This window comes from Trichophyton verrucosum (genome assembly GCF_000151505.1).
Source record: "Trichophyton verrucosum HKI 0517 chromosome Unknown contig00109_1.f1.exp, whole genome shotgun sequence".
NCBI classification, from domain to species: Eukaryota; Fungi; Ascomycota; class Eurotiomycetes; order Onygenales; family Arthrodermataceae; genus Trichophyton; species Trichophyton verrucosum.
In genome coordinates, this window is record NW_003315566.1 from 31,591 (window position 1) to 53,070 (window position 21,480).

At 47.9% G+C, this 21,480-nt stretch overlaps 9 protein-coding genes across 9 annotated transcripts; 4 read left to right on the plus strand and 5 right to left on the minus strand.

The window, feature by feature from the left end:
- Positions 1-895: 895 nt before the first annotated feature.
- Positions 896-2,287, minus strand: TRV_01265 (uncharacterized protein; the record flags this gene model as incomplete). The annotated part of the gene is made up of 1 exon (XM_003024507.1): positions 896-2,287. One exon carries the CDS (start codon positions 2,285-2,287, stop codon positions 896-898), a length of 1,392 nt encoding a protein of 463 aa, XP_003024553.1.
- Positions 2,288-3,233: 946 nt separating this feature from the next.
- On the minus strand, positions 3,234-4,691 carry TRV_01266 (acyltransferase, putative; the record flags this gene model as incomplete). Its single annotated transcript, XM_003024508.1, has 1 exon — positions 3,234-4,691. One exon carries the CDS (start codon positions 4,689-4,691, stop codon positions 3,234-3,236), a length of 1,458 nt encoding a protein of 485 aa, XP_003024554.1.
- Positions 4,692-5,709: 1,018 nt separating this feature from the next.
- TRV_01267 (cell surface protein, putative) lies at positions 5,710-7,779 on the plus strand (the record flags this gene model as incomplete). The annotated part of the gene is made up of 1 exon (XM_003024509.1): positions 5,710-7,779. One exon carries the CDS (start codon positions 5,710-5,712, stop codon positions 7,777-7,779), a length of 2,070 nt encoding a protein of 689 aa, XP_003024555.1.
- Positions 7,780-8,577: 798 nt separating this feature from the next.
- TRV_01268 (uncharacterized protein) lies at positions 8,578-9,835 on the plus strand (the record flags this gene model as incomplete). The annotated part of the gene is made up of 3 exons (XM_003024510.1): positions 8,578-8,678; positions 8,808-8,928; positions 8,984-9,835. The coding sequence occupies 3 exons, from the start codon at positions 8,578-8,580 to the stop codon at positions 9,833-9,835; spliced, it is 1,074 nt and encodes a 357-aa protein (XP_003024556.1).
- A 543-nt stretch (positions 9,836-10,378) lies between these two features.
- On the plus strand, positions 10,379-11,038 carry TRV_01269 (uncharacterized protein; the record flags this gene model as incomplete). Its single annotated transcript, XM_003024511.1, has 1 exon — positions 10,379-11,038. One exon carries the CDS (start codon positions 10,379-10,381, stop codon positions 11,036-11,038), a length of 660 nt encoding a protein of 219 aa, XP_003024557.1.
- A 1,034-nt stretch (positions 11,039-12,072) lies between these two features.
- Positions 12,073-13,381, minus strand: TRV_01270 (mitochondrial carrier protein, putative; the record flags this gene model as incomplete). Its single annotated transcript, XM_003024512.1, has 3 exons — positions 12,073-12,951; positions 13,027-13,163; positions 13,285-13,381. The coding sequence occupies 3 exons, from the start codon at positions 13,379-13,381 to the stop codon at positions 12,073-12,075; spliced, it is 1,113 nt and encodes a 370-aa protein (XP_003024558.1).
- Positions 13,382-14,059: 678 nt separating this feature from the next.
- Positions 14,060-17,137, plus strand: TRV_01271 (uncharacterized protein; the record flags this gene model as incomplete). Its single annotated transcript, XM_003024513.1, has 4 exons — positions 14,060-14,111; positions 14,165-14,250; positions 14,327-16,913; positions 16,983-17,137. 4 exons carry the CDS (start codon positions 14,060-14,062, stop codon positions 17,135-17,137), a joined length of 2,880 nt encoding a protein of 959 aa, XP_003024559.1.
- A 430-nt stretch (positions 17,138-17,567) lies between these two features.
- On the minus strand, positions 17,568-18,788 carry TRV_01272 (uncharacterized protein; the record flags this gene model as incomplete). The annotated part of the gene is made up of 3 exons (XM_003024514.1): positions 17,568-17,726; positions 17,874-18,542; positions 18,603-18,788. The coding sequence occupies 3 exons, from the start codon at positions 18,786-18,788 to the stop codon at positions 17,568-17,570; spliced, it is 1,014 nt and encodes a 337-aa protein (XP_003024560.1).
- A 689-nt stretch (positions 18,789-19,477) lies between these two features.
- TRV_01273 (uncharacterized protein) lies at positions 19,478-20,317 on the minus strand (the record flags this gene model as incomplete). Its single annotated transcript, XM_003024515.1, has 2 exons — positions 19,478-20,041; positions 20,114-20,317. The coding sequence occupies 2 exons, from the start codon at positions 20,315-20,317 to the stop codon at positions 19,478-19,480; spliced, it is 768 nt and encodes a 255-aa protein (XP_003024561.1).
- Between the last annotated feature and the right edge of the window lie 1,163 nt (positions 20,318-21,480).

Here is a 21,480-nt window from a genome sequence, read left to right on the forward strand (position 1 = left end):
GCAGATTGATACGAGCCGATCCAGCCCTGTGGCGTTCAAACATCAAAGAAAAAAAAAAAAAATAAATAAATACAGATATCGCATGAAGGAAGCGGGATAAGCAGAAATTCGCCGATCCAGGGGTATTGCAATATATGTTGTATTTTTTTATTTTTATTTTTTTTTTTTTCCCTAGAGTTTAGTATATGATCATCTTTCGAGCCGATATTACCGTCCCCTTGCGCGAAAAAAAAGGAACGGCGGAGGCCAAAATTGGATGCTGTGGACTGGTCGTATTCTGAGAAGAGAGATAAAAGGCGTTGGCAGGATGGTTACTTCGCTAGGTAGCTGGAGCGTTTGGCTGGCGACTGGAGGTGACACCTGGATAAGTGTCATACAAGTTGACAGCGACGTCGCAGAAGCGCCGGGACGGACATGCCGGAGCCAGAGGCTGCAGGCTGCATGCTATGCTACATACATGTTGGCTGTACTCCGTATGCTGTATGTATGACCAGCGCAGATTCCGGCGTACAAACATGAAAAATGCTTCTTCCGGCTTCTCCTAGGTCTGGACGTCATCTGTGCTCCGTCCAGGATCTGTTGATTTTTGTCCCTTGGTATCCCGTAAATAGCTCCCGGGATCAATTTGAACGAGACTAGTTATATATAGAAAGGATGGACATCGCCTCAGAGGAAAAAAGGAACCCGAATTAGTCGTATTTTTTTCAGTGATGCCCAGCAAAAAAGAAATGGGTGGTATTGTACATCAACGGCCAGGGCCCATGAATAGAAAATAAGTATAAGTATATAAGGTGTAGCTCCCAAGTAAACGCAGGCCAAATGGTCGAGAAAGGATAAGAGAAAAAAATAATGAAAAAAATAATGAAAAGAAATAAAGCAATGCGCAGACATTATATCATGCAACTGAACACCGTCCCAAACCTTCTAGTAGGTCACTGGCTCGTACATCTATACCCCCGGTGTCTTCGTCTTCTATGCCAAAGGCAATGAACAACACGTCATCACTGTAGCCATGGTACTTCTGGCCGTGCTTTTTCCAGCTTATGGAAGTGATGTAGAACATCTCAGTCTGGCTCCAGACTCGGGCTTCTTCGGGCGTCAGACCCGGCGGTTTCTTGCCCTCGCCAGCCGTACCGCGGCCATGGATCCAGATGGGCTTTGATGATATCCCGTACAGCTCGAAGGGGGCACTCTGGCGGAAGAGCATGGCGTAGGGCTCATACACGCTGTGGAAGGAGTAGAAGCTCTTGTGCTGGAAGATGGTCAGCACAAAGGTGTTCTCTTCGTTGGGCCTGCACTTCGGATCTGTCCGGTTGCAGAGGGTGATGGCCAGTGAGTTTGTGGCCTGGTGGATGGACTCGAGCTTGGGCGGCAGACGAGGCATGTACCGCCGCAGACACCGGTTGTCCTGGGGGGCCACGGCGGGCGCGAGATCCGGTCCTACCGCTCCCGTGTACTCTAGTTTGGCGAAGACTCGTCGGGGAGCCACGTCGTAGTGGGCGTACATCTGGCCATCCCTGTCCCAGAAGACGAACCAGTTCTTCTCGATGGCGCCGTACGCCGTCGGCCGTTGGATCTCCGTAGGCACGCGGAACTCGTTCTGGAAGAAGTGCTCGTACCCCCAGTCTATGAGCATGCGGAAGTCCTGCACCCACTGCCCGAAACAAGTGAAGACCGAGTTGGAGCCGTAGATGGCCAGCGGGAAGCGTGGCCCGTAGAAGACGCGGGCATCATGGGGCCCGATATTGAGGGCAAAGAAGGCCAGGTCGCCCGTACACTTGTTGCGGTCTCCTACGGTAGCGGCAATGGGCATGTTCATCGGCGGGCTGACACACTCCAGGCGGCCGCTCGTCTTGAACATGGCGTTACACACGAGCTCAGCAAACCAGACGGTGTTCTTGATCGTGTCCCGGCGGTTCATATGCTGTGCTGAGATCACCCAGGTGTCGTTGAGCTGCGGATGGGGGATGATGCTGGGGTTCGTAGCCGGCAGCTCGCCGAACTTGATGCGAAAGAACTTGCGGTCCGGCGTCGACAGCGAGAAGACCTCGTGGTGTGTCTTCGCGACGTCGGACGCGGTCTTGGGCGAGGCAGCCGGCGATGGCTTGTTCTTCTTATTATCATTATTTTTGTCATTATTATCGTCAAAGGAGGGCAGCGAGCCCTTGAAGCTGTCTCTGAGCGACCATCCGGAGCGTGCGCTGCCAAAGTAGGTGGCGGCCACGAAGGCGAGCAGCAGGAAAAGGGCCACCGGGATGAAGAGTCGCTTGAGCCCGCGGACTAGCATTGCCTATCGAAGCACGTTAGGTCAGGTCAGGTCAGGACGGCCGTTTTTCCCCCTTTCACATCGTCGAGTCTCAGTCGAGGGAGGAAGACAGAGTAGGAGCAGTAGTATGTAGTATCCGTACTTGTTTGCTTGTTGGTCTGGCGGTTATACGGGGGAGGCGCAGAGATATCAAAAGGCATCGCAACCCGCGGCGGCCCAGCGTGTTGCAGCTCGAACTAACTGCCAGCGACCATCGCCCTATACGCAGCTTTTTTCCCTTGGAACGAGCAGAGATTTTCGTTTCTTTTTCTTTTTTTCTTTTTGCTTCTTTCTCCCGTCTTCTTTTTACTCAGCAGAGGCCGTTACCCAGCTTACGTGGGATTCTCCATGTATATATTTGTGAATGGCCCGAGGAGTGGTTCGTGTCGCCTACCAAATTTCCCCAGGGCCAATTGGAGCGCCCCAACGCATGGAGAAAAGGGGTTGGCCAAGGGGGTTCCGCAGTGGACAGGGCAAGCCACGAGCAGGAGTCCCATCGTATTACTTAGTACGCACTGTATATTAAGTACTTATTATTATTATTATTGCTGGATGCCGATGAAGTTATGGGGCCTGGATCTGCTGTTGCTGGTGGGCGGGCGAGGGCGGGTGCAAAAAGCAAGGCGCCCTCGGGATCCCTGCAAGCCTCTCTCGGACGTGTTACTCGATTTGATACATAATTTGCATGAGCCCCATGAAGACAAAGTTCATTTCCGTGATAGCGCCTGAAAATCTCTCTATATATACACAGGATGATACTGGATTCGTCACGCTATGAACATGTGAAACTGCTGCTGCTTCGTAAAAGAAAAAAAAGAAGGAACCCAAAAGAGGACAACGGAATCTAATCAAACGGAGGAGGACATAAACGGGCCTCCCAAAAATTGCAAGGAGAGAGAAGAAAGTGAGAAAGAACGAAAGGAATCGATCACATAGCTTTGGCGGCAGGCGGCAATGTCTTGGAATAAGCCCACTGAGCGAACTTGACGCTGGGTCCGTCGAAAAGCTTAGTGACAATCTCCGCAAGCCAGAGGGTGAGCGGAAGGAGAATAAGTTGTGGAGCAAGGAATCCAACCTCAAGGCCCAGTGGGCCATTCGTGGGCAGAGGGAATCGATTGATCCATCCAGGGATAGTTTTGTGGTGCGAATCCTTCACCCAGCCCACTGCGGAATAGAGGCGGTCTCCCAGAATCCAGAGAACGGGGCCGTGGACGAGGTAGAGAGCAAAGGAGACGCGGCCGAGATACTGGTTGAATCTGAGCTCGAAGAAGCTCTGCAGAGGGCGGATGCGAGATATCGACGAGACGAGGAAGACGGCCGCCCAGAAGAGGTAGAACCATTTGAAATCGAAAACTGCCTGGGGTTTCAGGTAGGAGAGCCAGTTCCAGCCAGGAGACTCCTTGAGCAGCGCAACGTCGAAGCTGTGGGACGGACAGCCGCCAAGGTACATGCTGATCACGAAGAGACTGTAGAAGAATGTCTCCTTGTAGGGTTGTAGGCGGTAGAAGAACCTGGGCAGGTTGTTGCTCTCCGCGAGCAGGTCGAGGTCAGACAGGTGCATGCCAGCAACGAACATGGCGCACAACGCTCCGTCAGCAATGTACATGAAGTAGATGAAGAGGCCGATCTCGCACAGCAGGCGGGCGTTCCTCGAGGCCTTGGAGAAGGCCAGTAGCGCAGTGTAGATGACAATCGAGCCCTTGAACTCGACCGGAATCGACCACGCATGGAAGTTGTAATGGAACCAGGGCTCGCCGCCGGTTCGGTAGATGAAGCTGAAGTTCTTCATCTCGCAATACCACTTCCACACCTCGTCTTTGTAGCTCCCTTGCGGATCAGGAACCGCCGTTATCCCAAACATATGCCATATTGTCATGTGTATGAAGGTCGTGGCCATGACCGGTAGGTAGAGTCGAAGCCATCGTCGAAATAGGGCGGAGGCCAGGGTATCTCCAAGCTTGAGATAGTCGCCTGCCTGTATCAAGCTCAGCGCTTTCACCGACAGCACATAGCCTGAGAGCACGAAGAAGACGCTGACCGCAAAATGGCCGCCGGAGAAGAAGGTCCGTATCCCAGGCAGGGCAATGAAGTGGTGCTTGCCTTTGTATCCGTATGCGTTCTCGAATATGGGATTCTGCGTTATCGCATCGTGAGCCCAGAGCTCGTGGTGGCCGAAATAAACGAGCAGCGCTGCGAATCCTCTCAAGCCATCGAGGTAGCTAGTCCGTCCCATCTGTTTCCGCCGGCCCTTCGTCGTCAGGATAGACGGTCGCACTATGTCAAGAAACCATCGCAATGCACCGGAAAGCCGAGACGGTTTCGACTCTGCCCCGGTGGGCTCCTGCCAGTACTGCTTCTCTAATATGTTCCCCGGTAGAGCTGACATCTTCAAATGCAGCCGGTGGTGTTCCTGGCTGTCCTTCGAGCTCCCTCAAGGGATGAAGATGGATAATAATAATAAATAAATTAGTTATAAAAAAAAAATTAAGAGAGCCGATAAATTTTCCTTCCTCCCTTCCGGACCTTCGATCCAGGCTTCGCCAGCTAAGGTTGATGTCGAACGGCGAAAAGGAATGGTGGAGGAGAGGCGGAGGAGGAGAATATCTTGATCAAGATCTGGGGTTAAAGCAAACCGAAAAACCCTTCCCCCCCCCTTGGGTTCCCATCTACCATGCGGAGTTCGTACGGCTCAAAAAAAGATTAATTCGGTTGACGTATTTCGAGGAGCGAGCACATTCGGTTTCACACTGTCTGGAAGAAGCAACGAAGGCGAAAAAGCAACGAAAGGCCATCCAAATATCACAGGCAAAGTCCGCCAGGTGCCAAGGAGTGTCATATTCCAGGTAAATCAGAGGGAGCTGGCCGGTACTTTAGGGGTTCACATGCCGAGTCGTTCCTGTTCCTCGCCCTCGTTGCCTGCCCATCTTTTTGCCCTCGCCCGCCCCTTGGCCCTGGTCTGGCTTTGCCCTGGCCCGAGAGGCAACAAGGTCTCCCCCGGAGCTTCCAGGAAAGGATGCCCGTATCCAATCCCTGGCGCGGTGGAGATTGGCTTCCTGATTTTTTTTTCGGCTTTGCCTGATCCACCCCTTTTTTTGACTTTTTTTGCCATCCAAAATTTTCAGTTAGTCTAATTGAGCTTATCCCGAGCCATACAAGCGGAAAATAATATCAACAGCTCCCTCGGCCATAAACCAAAAAAAACGGCAGTTTTCCCCCTTCTTTCGATCGGAAATCGACCGTGGATACCTTGACCGGAGGCGCTTACTTCGATTTTTTTCCTTGGTCCCCCAGGTCTTCTCAATTCCTCTGACCTGAACAACCTTCTTTCTCTCTTTTTCTCCTCCTTCTCCTTCTTCCTCCACCCCCCGCACATGGCAATCGCCGCTTCTCGTCTTTAAAAAATCATGATGAAGCCGCTTTCTCCTTTCCTGAACCGTACTCCTGTGAGTATTCGTTCAGCAATAGATCAAGCAATGGGGGCAGTCAAGACCATTGCACCGAAGTTTGGAGGCTTCCTGCCACGGCAGATGAGAAGAGCTCTGGTAGGATGCATCTCCTGTCTGGTCATCGTCATTTACCTTTCAGTTGCTGGTGCCTTCTCCGAGTCGAAAAGCGAATATTCTCACAGTCTCGCTGCCCCAACAATGGAAAAGTTTCCCCGCAAAATCTGGCAGACTTGGAAGGTTGACCCTCTGGATTTCGACAAACGAGACTTGGATACCGCAAAGAGCTGGGTATCTAAGAACCCCGAGTACCGATATGAAGTTTTGACCGACCACAACGACATGTACTATGTTGAAACGCACTTTGGCCCTGAAGGCTTCAACCGACCGGACATCGTCGATACCTACCGCCAGCTCACTGCAAAGATCATCAAGGCTGATTTGCTCAGATACCTCGTCATGTATGTTGATGGCGGTGTCTATACCGATATTGATGTCGAGGCAATCAGACCAATCAAGCGATTCATCCCGGAGCGGTACAACGAGAAGGACATCAACATGGTCATCAGTGTCGAGATCGATGAGCCAAGCTTCAGTGACCACGCCATCCTGGGCCAGAAATCGAAGTCCTTCTGTCAGTGGACGTTCATGTGCAAACCCAAACTTCCCGTTATGATGAGACTTGTCGATAACATTCTCAAGTGGCTCAATGGTGTTGCAAAGAAGCAAGGCAAACCGATATCAGAAATTGTCCTTGACTTTGACGAAGTTATCAGTGGCACTGGACCGTCTGCCTTTACCAACGCAATCTTGCAAGAGATGAGCGAGAATGTTGGTGAGCCCGTCAAATGGGACACGTTCCATGATATGCATGAATCTAAGCTCGTGGGAGGCTTCCTAGTCCTCACCGTCGAAGCATTCGCCGCTGGACAGGGCCACTCTGACTCTGGAAACCACAATGCCCGAGCTGCTCTTGTCAAGCATCACTACCATGCATCTGAATGGCCAAAGAATCACCCACGATACAACCACCCTGTGTATGGTGAAGTTGAAAAGTGCAACTGGGATAGAGGTTGTGTCGAAGAATGGGATAAAAACACTGCCGCTTTCAAGGAACTCTCGCCCGAAGAACAGGCCAAGAAGATAGCTCTTGCAAAGCTCGAAGTTGACGCTCCACCACCCAAGGTGCCTGAGGTCCCAACATGGAACCAGCCCCTGCCAGGAGCGGTACAGCAGCCCAACGGACAACCCCAACCCCCTCAGGTTCCCCAGCAAGTACCAGTTGAAGGCCAGCCCATTGTGCAAAACCCACCCCAGCAGCAGCCACAGCAACCAGGCCAGCAGTTCCAGCAACCCCCAATGCAACCACAGCAGCCAGGCCAACAGGTACAGCAAGCACCGCCCACGCAACAGCAGCAACCTGGACAGCAAATTCCTCAATCTCCACCACAGCAGCAACAACCAGGGCAACAGTTGCAACCCCAGCCTGGACAGCAACTACAGCAGCCACCCACGCAACAGCCACCAACGCAGCAGCAACCGGGCCAGCAGCAACCAGGGCAGCAATTCCAGCAACCACCACCACCACAGCAGCAGCAACCTGGTCAGGCGTTACAACAGCCACCACCACCAACACAGCAGCAGCAACCCGGACAGGCATTGCAACAGCCACCACCACCAACACAGCAGCAGCAACCCGGACAGGCGTTGCAACAACCACCCCCGCCACAACAGCAACAGCCCGGACAGCAACTGCAGCAACCTCCACCCCAGCAACAACAGCCTGGACAGCCATTGCAACAGCCACCACCACGCCAGCAACAACCCGGACAAGGCCCGCCTGAACAGCCCAAGGCACCTTCAGATAATGAACAACAACCTAAGACGCCCCAGCCTGATGCACCTGCATCTCCAGACGGACCAGAAAAGCTTGATGATAAAGACCTCAAGGAAATTGCGGATCTCAACGATGAGCTCAACAACCTCGAAGGCTCTGAGAAGAAAAAGCGCGACCCCAAAGCTGAGCCTTGAAGGGTTATTGAGGTTGCGTGACAAAATTCCATGGCTGCATGATATCGGAGTCTCTTCATCCACCGCTTTTACCCCTATTTTTATTGGGTTCCTGTCGTCATGATAGGCATCATAAAGCCAATGAGGGTGGGAATATAGCCGGATGAGATAGATGTATATCCCCGCTCGTCTGAGTGGACGTGTGGTGTGGTAGCTGGCTTACACTTCCCAGCACGGCGCGGTACATGACACGCCCTTTATCAGCCTAAAGCAGTCCGAGTATATTCGAGAAGAACGGTGTTTCAACGGCGTTTATGGGTCATATCGAAGGGAAGCGCGTGATGAATATGGATACCTAAAGATTTCTGATTTCATTCCATTTCCTTTTGTCTTCCATTTTTTTTGTCTTATTCTTAATATTCTGAACTCTGATAGCGGTTGGTTATGTCTTTATGCGGGGATTTATTAGCACGTTATAGACTATCATTGTCAGTTATCACGGCCTCCAATTTGAATGTGTTATAATGTTGAATATAACCTGTTAATAGCAAATGAACATTGGAGACGAGGGTCTCGTATTTGAACTTTCGCTCATTTCGTGGTTCAAGGACATGTTTCCTAAACTAACAAATAAAGTAACCATCATGCCTGAGTTCTCTAGATGAACCTCACTGCGCAAGGGCATCGTCTTTCTCTGTCGAGCCTTTCAAGCTCGCTGCCCTCAGGTTTACTTGTCGTTAGAAGTTCCTTTTCAGACGTTCGAAACTCCGAAGCTAAAATAGACTGCTTATGTAATCGGAAATTTCTCAAACTTCTCAAATGCTTTCTTCGCTCTCAAAAGAGCCGTTCTACCCCAGCGCAAGGTCAACCCAGCCCACAAACGACAGAGATGATATTAAGACGGTTCGCCATAAGGCAAGGTAAGCCTTTGCTCTTCAATTTAATCCCTCAGCTGTCTCAATTGCCGGGCTAACCACCGGATCTCATGCAGCGCGCTCCTTTGCGCAGAACAGCCGTCAAAGACCCTTTCAGTCTCGATTTTTGTCCAGCCAAATTCCTACCGATACCATCCCTGTGGCTGAGTTAGAGGCGACTGAATCTGTACAGGCCAAAAGCGTTAACCCGGAAGAGACTGTTTCATCGGCATTGGCTCAGCACAGAGCCAGTGTAGTAAATAGTATGTGCGAATGAGGAGGTTGCTGATTGCAGTTTATCCTATTTATAGCGTTCTCCTGAAGGAAGAAGAAATCTTGAGCCTAGTAAAAGATTTACTGATGTTCCTCCTATCTTGACAGAAAATAAATTCAACCGACTTGGGTCTGATATTAGAAACAATTACCGGCCTGAAGATCTAATTTCCAACCCTCCCAGAGCTTCTGATGTCACTCTCGAACTCCTTCTTGCCTCCCAGGCCCATATCGGACATTCAACTTCTCTCTGGAACCCTGGAAACTCGGGCTATATACATGGTATTCGAGAGGGAGTTCACATCATTTCTCTTGACGTGACTGCAGCTCATTTACGGCGAGCAGCCAAAATTGTCGAAGAAGTTGCTCGAGTCGGAGGTTTAATTCTATTCGTTGGCACGAGAAAGGGCCAGAAACGAGCAGTTGTGCGTGCTGCTGAACTAGCGCAGGGTTGCCATGTCTTTGATCGCTGGGTTCCAGGATCCCTCACCAACGCTATGCAGCTCCTGGGTAAATGCGAGGTTAAGCTCGTTGATGCCCTTGATAGAACTGTGGATTATCCCGGATTTCAGAGTGTTGATATCGAAAGATGTCCATTGAGACCGGATTTGGTGGTCTGTTTCAACCCCCTTGAAAATAAGCCTTTGCTCCAGGAATGTGCTACCATGAATATCCCCACCATCGGAGTTATCGATACCGACGCAGATCCCACCCGAGTCACCTATCCTATACCCGCAAATGATGACAGTCCTAGATGCATAAGTGTTATTGCGGGTGTCCTAGGAAGGGCTGGAGAAAGAGGGCAGCAAGTACGGTTGAAACAGTCAGCTACTGGAGATTTACCTTATACACCTATCAGACTTGGTGCCCCGGAAAACAAGGAGTCTTAGACTACCGGTTTTGCTCCTTTTCCGAAGATTTCACCCGGTTCAAAGGCTCGTGCTATGAATTTCAAAGTTAGCAATGTACAATACTATAACTTTTTCTTATTGTGTATTAACTCTGGTACTGTCGGTTATTCAGCTAATCTGGGGGTCATATGTTTCTTCTTCTGTTCTGTCCTGTTGGCCTCGAGTATCAGAAAGTCGGGTAGCCATTTCCTTTGGTTTTATGTTTTGACTTTAAACAAACAGATAAACAAACAGAACCAGCAGATGTTGCCATGTCACCTACCATCAAACCATAATAACTCAGAAAGCTGGCTGAATACAGCCACCGCAGCTGCAACCCATGGGTACATATGGGCAACAACGTCATACTACCTTCTACTTGCTGAACATTCCATATCCTTAAAAATAAGCAAGAGTATTCTGGGGGTTTCAATATTGGAAGTTACCTCCACCACATAAACAAGAAATCTCAGGTCTCAACTGGATAATTTTCTTCCTATTATCGATTGTGTTATATCCGGCCCTTTATACCCGGCTTTCATGATGGAACTGGGCTTCGGTGATCAAGATCTTATCTATGAAGAAGAGGCTAAAAGGCTAGCTAAATCGGCTCCAGTACCCCGGTCTATGTGCCTGTCATGTAGCAAGCTTGTCGCAGAATCTCCCATGCTAGAGTGTTCTCAGGCTCATCCATCAACAAAATGCTTCCAATGCGTCAAAGCCAACAAGCCGTGCCATACTATTCCGCCACAGTTCCGAGGTGATCTCGAACGTATTCAGGCTTTTGCACGAGAAATCCATGTTAGACCGTCGCAAAAAGCAACCGAACAGCTTCAAGAATTTGCTCGGAAATATGTTGCGCGTATCGAAGCATACGAGCTTAAGGAGCCTACGCTAGAGGTGTATGCACCGTATCCAGTACCTCGATCAATCCCACTTCCCGTCCCGATCGATTCCCCGGTCAAGGCTGCAAACCCCATGAACTCTTCGGTTTCTACAGAAGATAAGTTAGCCTCGAAGGCTCGCGATCTTCAGCAGGTCAACCACATGCTGGATAAAATAATGGAGCTTGTATCGCGAAACATGGACTTACCCTTGGAGAATGGAAATATTGAGAAGAATTCAGAAGCTACTTGGCTACACGTTAACCAAGGAACCATACACGGGAATAATGTTAATGAAGCTCCAAAACAACGTCGCTGATAACCTTGCGTTCGGTCACTGCATGGTTGGTTCTATTACCGATTCACACAAACGCAATCTTATTGATTTACTCCCTATACCAACATTATCATGTCAAGCATGCTACAAAGGGGACTCAGCGTGAGCTTAAGGTAAGAAAATACACTTGAAAATTTTGGTCACTTTTCATGAATTATATGGGCTAGTAGTTAGTTATCATTTCAAAATTTTGGCTAACTAAGCTCATTCAGTAACTACCTGGCAGGTCAAGGCGAGACAGCAATTTCCATGTATCAAATCGTCCCGTATCCAGGAACCTTCCTCGAACTGCAGAGCCCTGAAACGGGCAGTTATTTTTCGACTACATGTCGATTTTGTATACATTCGGTGTTTTCTGGCTCATAGAGTCTTGTTGCCTTACCTCCAAGGATTGATGGCGTGTGTATTGTCCACATTATTCGAAAATTACATTACTTTACGCATTCCCTCTGAACATTAAGTTATGTCGACCGAAACCACAGTGCAAAAAATGGCGTATGCTACCAAAAACAATTGATCATCGAGAGAATGTGAAGCTCTTCTACACTCCATGCAAAAAGAATAGATTAATTTAGCTACTTATCGGGCGATGAATTAAAGTTGGTTAACTTTCCACGTTTTTGCCAACCTTATTTTAAGTTTAGCAACTCGAAGATTGCCAAGACTGGGTTATGCACAGCGCTTTGGGACAGGTGATTGTCCGCGAACGTACGCAGTTCTGCAAAAAACTCTACTGTTACCTCTAAATCCATCTCTATCGTATGGTCCAGAAATATTTTATTCTAGCACGGTATCACCAAGTTTCATTGCCTCAAGGTGGCATATACCTCACCTATGCACTGGCAGTAATCACGTAGGAGATGGCATGGTTGAAAGAAACAATCAATATTTATAAATCAGGTCTATAGGCTATCCCTGTAGTTAAAAAACAAAAAATACACATATCCGGTCAAAACCAGAGCATTGAGGCAAGTGTAGCCATATAGAATAGCGTCCAAATGCACTAACACGTCTACCTACCATACGTAGAGATACATAAATAAATCTAGAAGGGTATATGGGATAATATCCAGCAATTGTAGTTGCACACTTGTTGAAAACGTAAAGGGAATTCTCCCCGCCCAAGATAGTAGAGAAAACAGATAAAACAATAGCAGGATGCATTCGTTATCCCAAGGCTCTCTTGGTGAGTTCGAAACTATAAGATGCAAGTTAGCCTCAAGGTCACTAGTGTTAGAATCTGAAGGGAGAAAAGAAACATACGCTGCGAAAGTGCCAGCCGACACGGGTGCAGCTCTAAGCAGAGTTGGAGCAATGCCTTTAACAAACCCTCTCATCCCCTCCTGTGCGAGCGTCTGTCTAAAGCAGTCTCTCATGTTTTTGTATCTCTGTTGTTCTCCAAAACCGTCACTCTGCATTTTACTCTTGACCACATCGAATGGATAACTTGAAAGCCAGAGCATTTCACCAGCCAAACCACCATATCCTGCTATTTTATAAGCAGGAATATCCTCACGCTTGGTATTTGTTCGCCTGGCTTCCCAGTCCATCATGTACTCGAAGGAAAGGAACCAAGTTCCATACGCTTGCGCTTCACGAAGAATTGTAACCGCCTCTCCACGGTAAAGGCCATTGAACAGTCCTCCTTGAGATGACAATTTCTTTATACAGTCCAGAGGCCCACTATAAAGTCTCCCTTCTCCATGAGGTTGGGTTTGGAGTCTGATACGGACGTGTTCAATCGGGCCAGAAATCACTGAATTGACAATTCCTGCAAAAGCACCAGACAAGTAATACTGAGAGTAAGATAGATGAGGATCCTTTGACCCTTTCTGGGTATTCATTCTTTCGAAATAACGACGGGCTTCATGGAATGCTCCAAATTGAACGCTTACCTGCACGAAGAGAAAATATCAAGTTAGGTAGATGTAGTAACCAAAATGCACAGCCTATGCTGGGGGGAAACGTACGCAGGCGCCGATACCAATCAATGGGGTCAAGGTCCCTTTGTAGAATGCGAGAGGGCCCTCCTTTGCAAATATCTTTGTAGCACAGTCCAGGGCATTAGAATAGTGCGTCGTAGTTTGCAACCGAACTTTGACAATATCTAGGTAATGATGATTTAGCCAGTGCTATTACGGCCAAGCCTTCTCGTACTTACCGAAGGGCTGTCCTATAAACTCTGTCAGTAACATGGTCCGATGAATTCGACAGGATAAAATACAAACCAAGAAGAACCTGTGCAATTCCTCCAACAGCACCTGATGTCAGATCTTTGATGGTCTGCATCGGGTCCTCCATTTCTCCCTTGTGTTCAGAAGCCATTGTTGCCGTGTTTCACCGATAGCCGAAGTCGCCGGGGAGGGGAATGAGATGGAGCAAGCGGTGTGAGGTAGAAATAAGCAGCCGTCTATCTGGTTAACAGCAAATTAATACAGCCGATAGAGGAAACACGCTGCCATCACACAATTGAACGTACCCTGAAGATATTTTCGGCCAAACGACAAAAAATAATCACTTGACCGGGAAAAGCTGAATGATAACGAATTAGAAAGGACGAAAGGAGCAATCCGAATGGCGGGATAATATTACATAATCCGGGTTATCAATTGCGCGATAAGGGACCAGCTTATATAAGTAACCTTAAACCTAATCGGAGCTTATTCGGACCGATGAAAGTCTTGGCATTAAAATCGGACATGGAACTTTCATAGAAAGTTTTGGTCTTTTTGTGAGAGTCGATCGATGGGATAGATGGGACGTTCAGGCATTGTAGACAAGAATGCCAAACTGAAAGCATGCGCAGACACTCAATTTTGAAGGTGGGAACTGGATTGAAAGACCTACGCTTTATGGTGACACTACTGACGGAAATCATTGGTTTCTAGGGCATTCGGTGTCAATACTGCTGCTCTCCACGCCGGTTCCCCGTGAAGCTCGTCGGCAACCATAAGCTATCCGCACAGCAATTGCGACAATTGAGCTCGAGCTCTAGTACTGTAAATGGATCCGATAATAATAATAGCAGCAATAAGACTCAACCTTCCAATCCAACGTTCGGGCGTGGATGGGGCGCACCCGCGTTTGGAGGTCAGGTGTCTTGTACAGCCGCAGAGTTGAAACAGCGAGAGGCTTTGCTAGCTTCGCAAGTTTCTCAGAAACAATCGCATTCTACTGCAGAAAGTGAGGCGAAGGTAAGATCAATTTATATCGCATATCTGGGTTTAGTGTTGAAGTTGTCCATTTAGCTAATGTGTTCTGTCGCCATAGAACGGAAACACAGCAAGGGAACAGCACGCTACATGGATTTGTGCTCAATGTCAAAAGGCCAATCCAGTCAAACTTGTATCTTGTCCTGACTGCAACTGGAAACCTAGCCGAGCCTACCTTACTTCGTCAAGATCACGACCTACCCAGCCGAAACCGTCTTCTCCTAAAACTTCACCCGGTAACGGACAAACATCTAGCGACACTAGAAGCGAAAAGCAAAGCAAGTTTACAATTACAAGGAGTTGGGCCCCTGAACAATCCCTATACAGGTCCGCTAGAGGTAGGCAACAACCGCAATCTACCGGGCAGCCATCGCGAGATTCAAGGTTGGGGGCATCTGGCGCATTGTCCAGGACCAGTGGAAACACAGATACGGATCACCAGGAACCTTGGCAGGAGACCGGGTTTAGAAGTATCTCACGGAAACCGCGCAGCAGTTTGGACTCTCAAAAACAAGACTCAACTGTCAGCGGCTCATGGCAGCTATCAGGATTCAGAAGCCTCCCTCCACAATCTGAACAAGTTCGGCCGTCAGATTTAGCATCAGAATCTGAGGCACCTCCTGTTAGATCCAAGCCTCGGAGAGATGAATTAGATTCTGGTAACTATACCAACGAAGATTACGTCGATCGACAGTCCTCACGGGCCGTTCGTGGGAGAGCCAGAGATTTTACCCCGTCGTACGAAGACGCCGATAAAGAATTTTCCTCCAAACCTCGAAAACAGAAAGGTAGGCGTGCCACCACAGATGATGATCTGGACGAGCCTCCAACGCGGTCAAACCGTCGTGGTGCGAGCCGCGGACGGGATCTAGATATAATGGATCGTGAGCTAGAATATGGGGTTGGCCGACCCAAGCGAAAAGACAAGAAAGATAAGAAGAAAGCAGCCCAGCGATTACAGGAGCAGTCTGGCCCAACACCGATAGTGCTTCCAGATTTTATCAGCGTTGGAAATCTTGCAGATGCAATTAATGTCCGCCGCACTCAATTTATTAAAAGCTTAGAGAGCCTCGGATTTGATGATGTTACAAATGACCATGTTCTAGACTCAGAAACCGCGGGATTAATTGTCACTGAATTCAATTTTGAACCCGTGGCTGAGTCTAACGATATAGACCTGGTTGCGGCTCCGAGACCTGATGATACGTCCAATCTACCCGCAAGGCCACCCGTAGTTACAATCATGGGACACGTTGATCATGGAAAGACCACCCTTCTGGATTATCTTCGAAAGTCTTCTGTCGTTGCAACCGAACATGGAGGAATAACGCAACACATTGGTGCATTTTCGGTTACCATGCCATCTGGAAAACAAATTACCTTCCTTGATACCCCTGGACACGCTGCTTTCCTGGAAATGCGAAAACGAGGAGCGGATGTTACCGACATCGTAATTTTGGTTGTTGCCGCTGATGACAGCGTCAAGCCCCAGACAATTGAAGCTATAAAACATGCAAAGGGCGCTGATGTTCCAATCATTGTTGCAATTAACAAAATTGACAAAGAAGACATCAATATCGACCGAGTCAAGCAAGACTTAGCACGTCATAATGTCAGTGTCGAGGATTATGGCGGCGATGTCCAGGCAATCGGAGTCAGTGGGAAAACTGGTCAAGGAATGTTGAAATTAGAAGAGGCTGTCATTACGCTATCCGAGATGTTGGACCTTCGAGCTGATAAGGAATGCAACTTTGAAGGCTGGATCATCGAGGCATCCACTAAACGAGCAGGCCGGGCAGCAACTGTTCTAGTACGACAGGGAACGCTCCGCCCGGGTGATGTGATTGTCGCCGGAACTTCATGGGCTAAGGTTCGAACTCTGCGTAATGAAGCCGGTATTCAGGTTGCGGAGGCCCTTCCAGGAACACCCGTAGAAGTCGATGGCTGGAGGGATCAGCCAGTTGCTGGATTCGAAGTACTCCAAGCTCCAGACGAGCAACGTGCAAAGGATGTTGTTGCATTCAGAACTGAAAAAGAAGAAGTACAACGACTGGGTGGTGATGTGGAAGCCATCAACCAAACCCGCCGTGAGACGCGTGAGAGACGGCAGCTTCAGGCTGCTCTAGAAGAGAATGGTGACACATCTACTGATGCTGCCGACAAAGGCGGTCCTCAACCTATTCCATTTATTGTCAAGGCTGATGTCTCTGGTTCCGCGGAAGCCATAGTCAACGCTATGTCGGCTGTGGGAAACAATGAAGTTTTTGCGAAAATCTTGCGATTCAGCGTTGGAAAGATCGGAGAATCAGATATTAGACATGCTTCTGCTGCTAATGCTGCTGTTATCTCCTTCAACCAGTCTGTTGATCCCGACATTATGAAACTTGCTGTGGCAGAAGAAGTTGATGTCCTGAACCACAACATTATCTATGAATTGATTGATGATGTGAAGATGAGACTGAGTGAGCATCTTCCCCCGACCGTCACTCAGCGTGTTTCAGGAGAAGCAGAAATTGGCGAAATCTTCGAAATCAAGCTCAAAGGGAAGAAGACCACCTTTGTTGCTGGATGCAAAGTCAGTAACGGCGTCATCAATCGATCTCACAACGTCAGGGTTTTGAGAGGGAAGAATATTATTTATGATGGTATGCTTTCCCATGTGTCTCTTATTACTCTCTAACTCTGGTATTGCCTACTAACCAACTCCGCTCCAGGAACCCTTTCATCTTTGAAGAATGTCAAAAAGGATGTGACTGAGATGCGAAAAGGCACAGAGTGTGGCATGGCATTCGAAGGGTGGGCTGACTTTGCTGTTGGCGATGAAATCCAGACATATGAAGTGGTTCGCGAAAAGCGTCACCTTGACTAGAGGCATTCAACTCGGTGTTGAAAGTGTGGAGGTACCCATTTTCCATTTATCTCATGTATAACAATATTTTATAGACGGATTCTTTCAGGCTGCAGGTGGGAGCATGTTGTAGCCCACCCCATTCCCCCCAATTCCCTCCTATTGATAGACCTTATTCTTCGAGATCTTGTATTATATTACCCTATCATGTCACCCTTTTTAGTGCTCTGCACTCATCGTGTTATGATCAAATTCCATCACCACCCTTGACTGTTATTTGTCAAACTCAGGAATCGTATGTATCCAGCCTTCTCCGGACGATATCGTTCCATGGCTACTGTGCTTAACATTTTTCTGTTTTCCTCCTTGAATATCGAAATCACAAACAACAACACGGATCTCATAGCAAACACACACGTAAACGTAAACAAGCATTCAGACCATTAGTACATCAGGCTAGATCAACTTCTTTTGCCTTTTTGTTTCCTTTCTCCTTCGGGCCAACTCCTTTGCCCTTTTTCGCCTTGCTGATACCGGCGCCTGTTTTGTCATTTGTCCCTTTGTTTTCGCCTGTCTTGGCTTTGGACGCTCCAATGGGGCGGGTCGGTGCCTAATGCGTAGACTTTAAATTAGCCACTATATCTCTCTTTTGTATTTTCTTTGATATATATAGAGGGTGTGTGTGCCTCATAACAAGGAGTCCTACCTTTGTAGGGAGGTAGAATGTGTCTTATATTAGAAAATCTGCGAAACGTACCTGTTTCTTAGGACCACTACCTCGACTGTTGTTCGCAGGGCCTTTTGACTTTAATATACCAGGCTTTGGGACAGTAGAGATGGTTGGTGTACGGACTTGTCTTGGACCACTGATTTGTACACCGAATACCGTGACCACTGAATCGTCAGAGGAAGATGGGTCAAAATAGTCCTCATCGTCTAGTGGATCATTCACCACAAGATCTGTTGCTTGCGCTGCATAGTCGCAGTCATCTTCGTCTTCTTTTTCATCCATGTGATCGACGGTGAGGCTCTTTTTCTGAACAGGGGTTGTATTGGGGGTGGGATAAGTTGAGCATGAAGGTGGGCTAGAGGGATGAAAGGAAGGCGCTTCATGATGAGGACTCTCGACATCGGTTGGCTCAACGTTAACAAACTCCTTGTTAATGGACAAATAAGATGGGGCTGTGGTTGGATCAGATGTAGCACAGCCAGGATGATCATTCTGAAGGTCTTCTTCGCTTTCTTCGGCGTCTGAGGCTTCGGACTCCTCGCTGGATATGGGTGTAAGGGAGTCAATGGTAGTAGTGCCTTCGAGATCATGGAGGAGGGACATCTTTGGCTTCAACTGGGTGATTGATGAGTTTGGCAGGCTATGGAGGAACTGCTGGCCAAACCAGTAGATGTCGAATGTGTTGGTATGCAAGACCTGACGAGTTTATCTACCTGTTAGCTGTGCAATATGAGCTAGTATATGATTCATACCCACCATCGAGTAGAAGATGATCCGGAAAGTAGTAGGGAATTCTGAATTGTCGATTCCCTCCAAGATCTGGAGCTCAATTTTCTTTCTCGAGATCCTATGGATCTCGTTCTTTGCAACCATGCGTTTGATGGTTTCATTTGCATGGTTTAGATAGATCTCCGTGAACATATCAACCTTGGAGACAACCATTGGTTAGTTTCGCGAGAATTGAGTAGAAGAGGTCAGTCAAAAATGTTTCGTACCTTTCGAGTAGAAGAAGACATGTTTCTTGGTCCGCTTCAGGAGAAAACTTGCTGGCAGAGGGTACTGAAAGCAGAGAAAGTTGTAAATCTATCAGGAATGGCAGTATTGGTGCTGTCAACACTGTATGCTGTTTGTCGGTGGTGTGCCAGGAGAACTGCTGTCAAGGATAAGAGAATTGAAATCGAAGGTAGTGAAAGCCTTATTTATAGAAGATAGGGAGTCCTGTGGCTGGGGCTGACTCCGCCAAATCTGGAGGACAGCGGTATAGGCACAATAGTGTCCAGCAGGAAGAAAGAGATAGAAAGAGCCATTTAATAGGCACGTGAGAAACTAACAACACAAGATGGTATTGATTTCATCAACACAGAAGGGATGTTGATTGAGACAGTCAAGGCTCATAAGCAAAATATCACGTCTAGGCCATTGAGGCGAAATTTTAACTTCATATTCATGAAGTGGTATGAACACACATCGCATAGAAGGTGAATAGCTCCGGACTATTCAGTCAAATCATGCCAGACATAAGACATCAGCTAGGTAGGATGGCCTGATAGGGGATAATACAAAGCCAATTCCAAAGAGGGAGAAATTGATATTAATTTCCAGATGAAACCAGAAAGTACGGCACTTATATTTCACCTTGACTTCCAGCGAAGTCTGCCTGCCCACTTTGCCCATTCCTGTGTGTCCTCCCTTTCCAATATTGCCTCAACCGTATACCATTCCCTAGCCAGCTCTTCGTTAGACGCCATTCTATGTACATAGCTATGACAAGCACGGCACAGCCAAGCAACTTGGTTCAAATCACGTTCCTCGTGCCATCCACGCTTCAGAGCCTTGCTGTGAACAGCCTTGGGTATAAGGTGGTGATATGTCAAGGGTATCCAATCCCGTTCACAAATCTCGCAAGCAGAAGTCCTGGTAGCACTGAAAGGAGGTGGCTTTGCAGTCACAGTAGAGGAATATTCCATGAATACAGAAGAGAGCATGGCCGTAAAGTCAGAAGCCTCTGACATTAAGCTGTAGGCGACCAGAGACTCAGATACTGATTGATCGACCAAGGAGGCTAGAAAATCGATGGTATTTCCCGAGATGCATTCTGCATAAGTGTCTGCAAGAACGGGGGATGACTGTATGGCGTTGTAAGAGAGAGTCTGCACTTCTTCTGGAAACGACCTGAATATCTCTTGGGCAATGAACTAGTGGTACCCTTTTAAGCCACTGCAACACAGGATACTCAAAGAAGTCCTCATATCAGTTGGGTCACATACATCAATAAATTCCGCTAGTTCAGCAGGATCATTATCATCTGGAAACGAGGTATTGTTAAAGCTTGTACGGGCATGGCGTTTTCTGTTTCTCTTCCGTCGAGCCATGCCTGATCTCTCCATAGAGCGGCTTAAAATCGATTTCGAGACACATTCGCGGAATATTCCATAGTTTTCCTTGGCCTCATCTCTGATTAAGCTCGTCATGACGGCGGATGGATATGACAACTTCCAGGGGCTGTTGATGGCAGGATACCAAGAAAGATGTTTGTATACATTTCAACTGCCTCCTACGGTGGAAACAGAGGAAATATATAGCAGTTCCGTCAGATATCATCTAATTCCCATTGCAGTAGAGTTAGCCCATGGCCTGCTCCTTGTGCTGCCAGTGAGGTTGATATCCGACCTTGTTTTGGGTCTCCGACATTGATTCTTGAGGTTGGAGTTTGATAGCCAGGCGAAATACGAGATACGGGCTTAGTCATCCGCCACTGTGCTGCAACAGCTGCCTGGAAAAGCCATAAGAATAGCCATGATAGTTGGAATGTCGGTTCCTCATTTTGAGTCAATGATAATTAGAGCTGATCGAGTCAGGATGACATGTTCAATTTTACGTGGCTTCTTTTCTTTGGCAGAAGATATTATTAGCAACAACCAAAGCCGACTCAAAGAAGAGCAAGCCGTGCTGGTTAAGCTGATGAGCAAGTGCTACCCGAATACTCCGTAAGCATTATGGTTGCTATCAAGCTGAAGGATGTTGATTTGATAGCCTTTCTAAGGCTCTATTTCGGTATTAAAGGAGATATCTAAGAGTAAGCTAACTAGCTGGTAGGCAAATCATGGATGTTCCGCTGTTAAAAATTTCCGACGATTTTCATAACGCAGAAAGCTTCGGGGTAAGTCAGCGAAGAAATATTCTATCCTTCAATTTCCCCTCCAAGCCAATCCATTGAACGGGACGTCAGAGTGAATATGAAGGAAAACAGTTTTATGTATGGAGGAAAAAAGGGAAGAAAAACAATCAAAATTTGGCGAAGCAAAAATGCCTTTTATGGGCCGCTTCACGTGACACAATAGTTAGGTAGGTAACGAGTTGTCCGTGCCTTCGTAATCCAGCTGACAGCCAAACGTCGTTAGTTACAACTAACTAACAAGCGGCGGATGTAGTCGAAGGTGAAGACGAAGAGGATTGTGATGAGAGAGCACACTCCAGGCGCGAGCGAACCAACAATAACAGCCAAGTAGAGTGCACAGGATTTATCTCCAGGATGCCTAAGCTGCTTAGCTTTAGAAGCGCCACCTGGATCTACCCCCTACAGGTCAGTCGAGTACTGTACCCAGGCTAGGCCGCTATCCCATGCAAACTACTA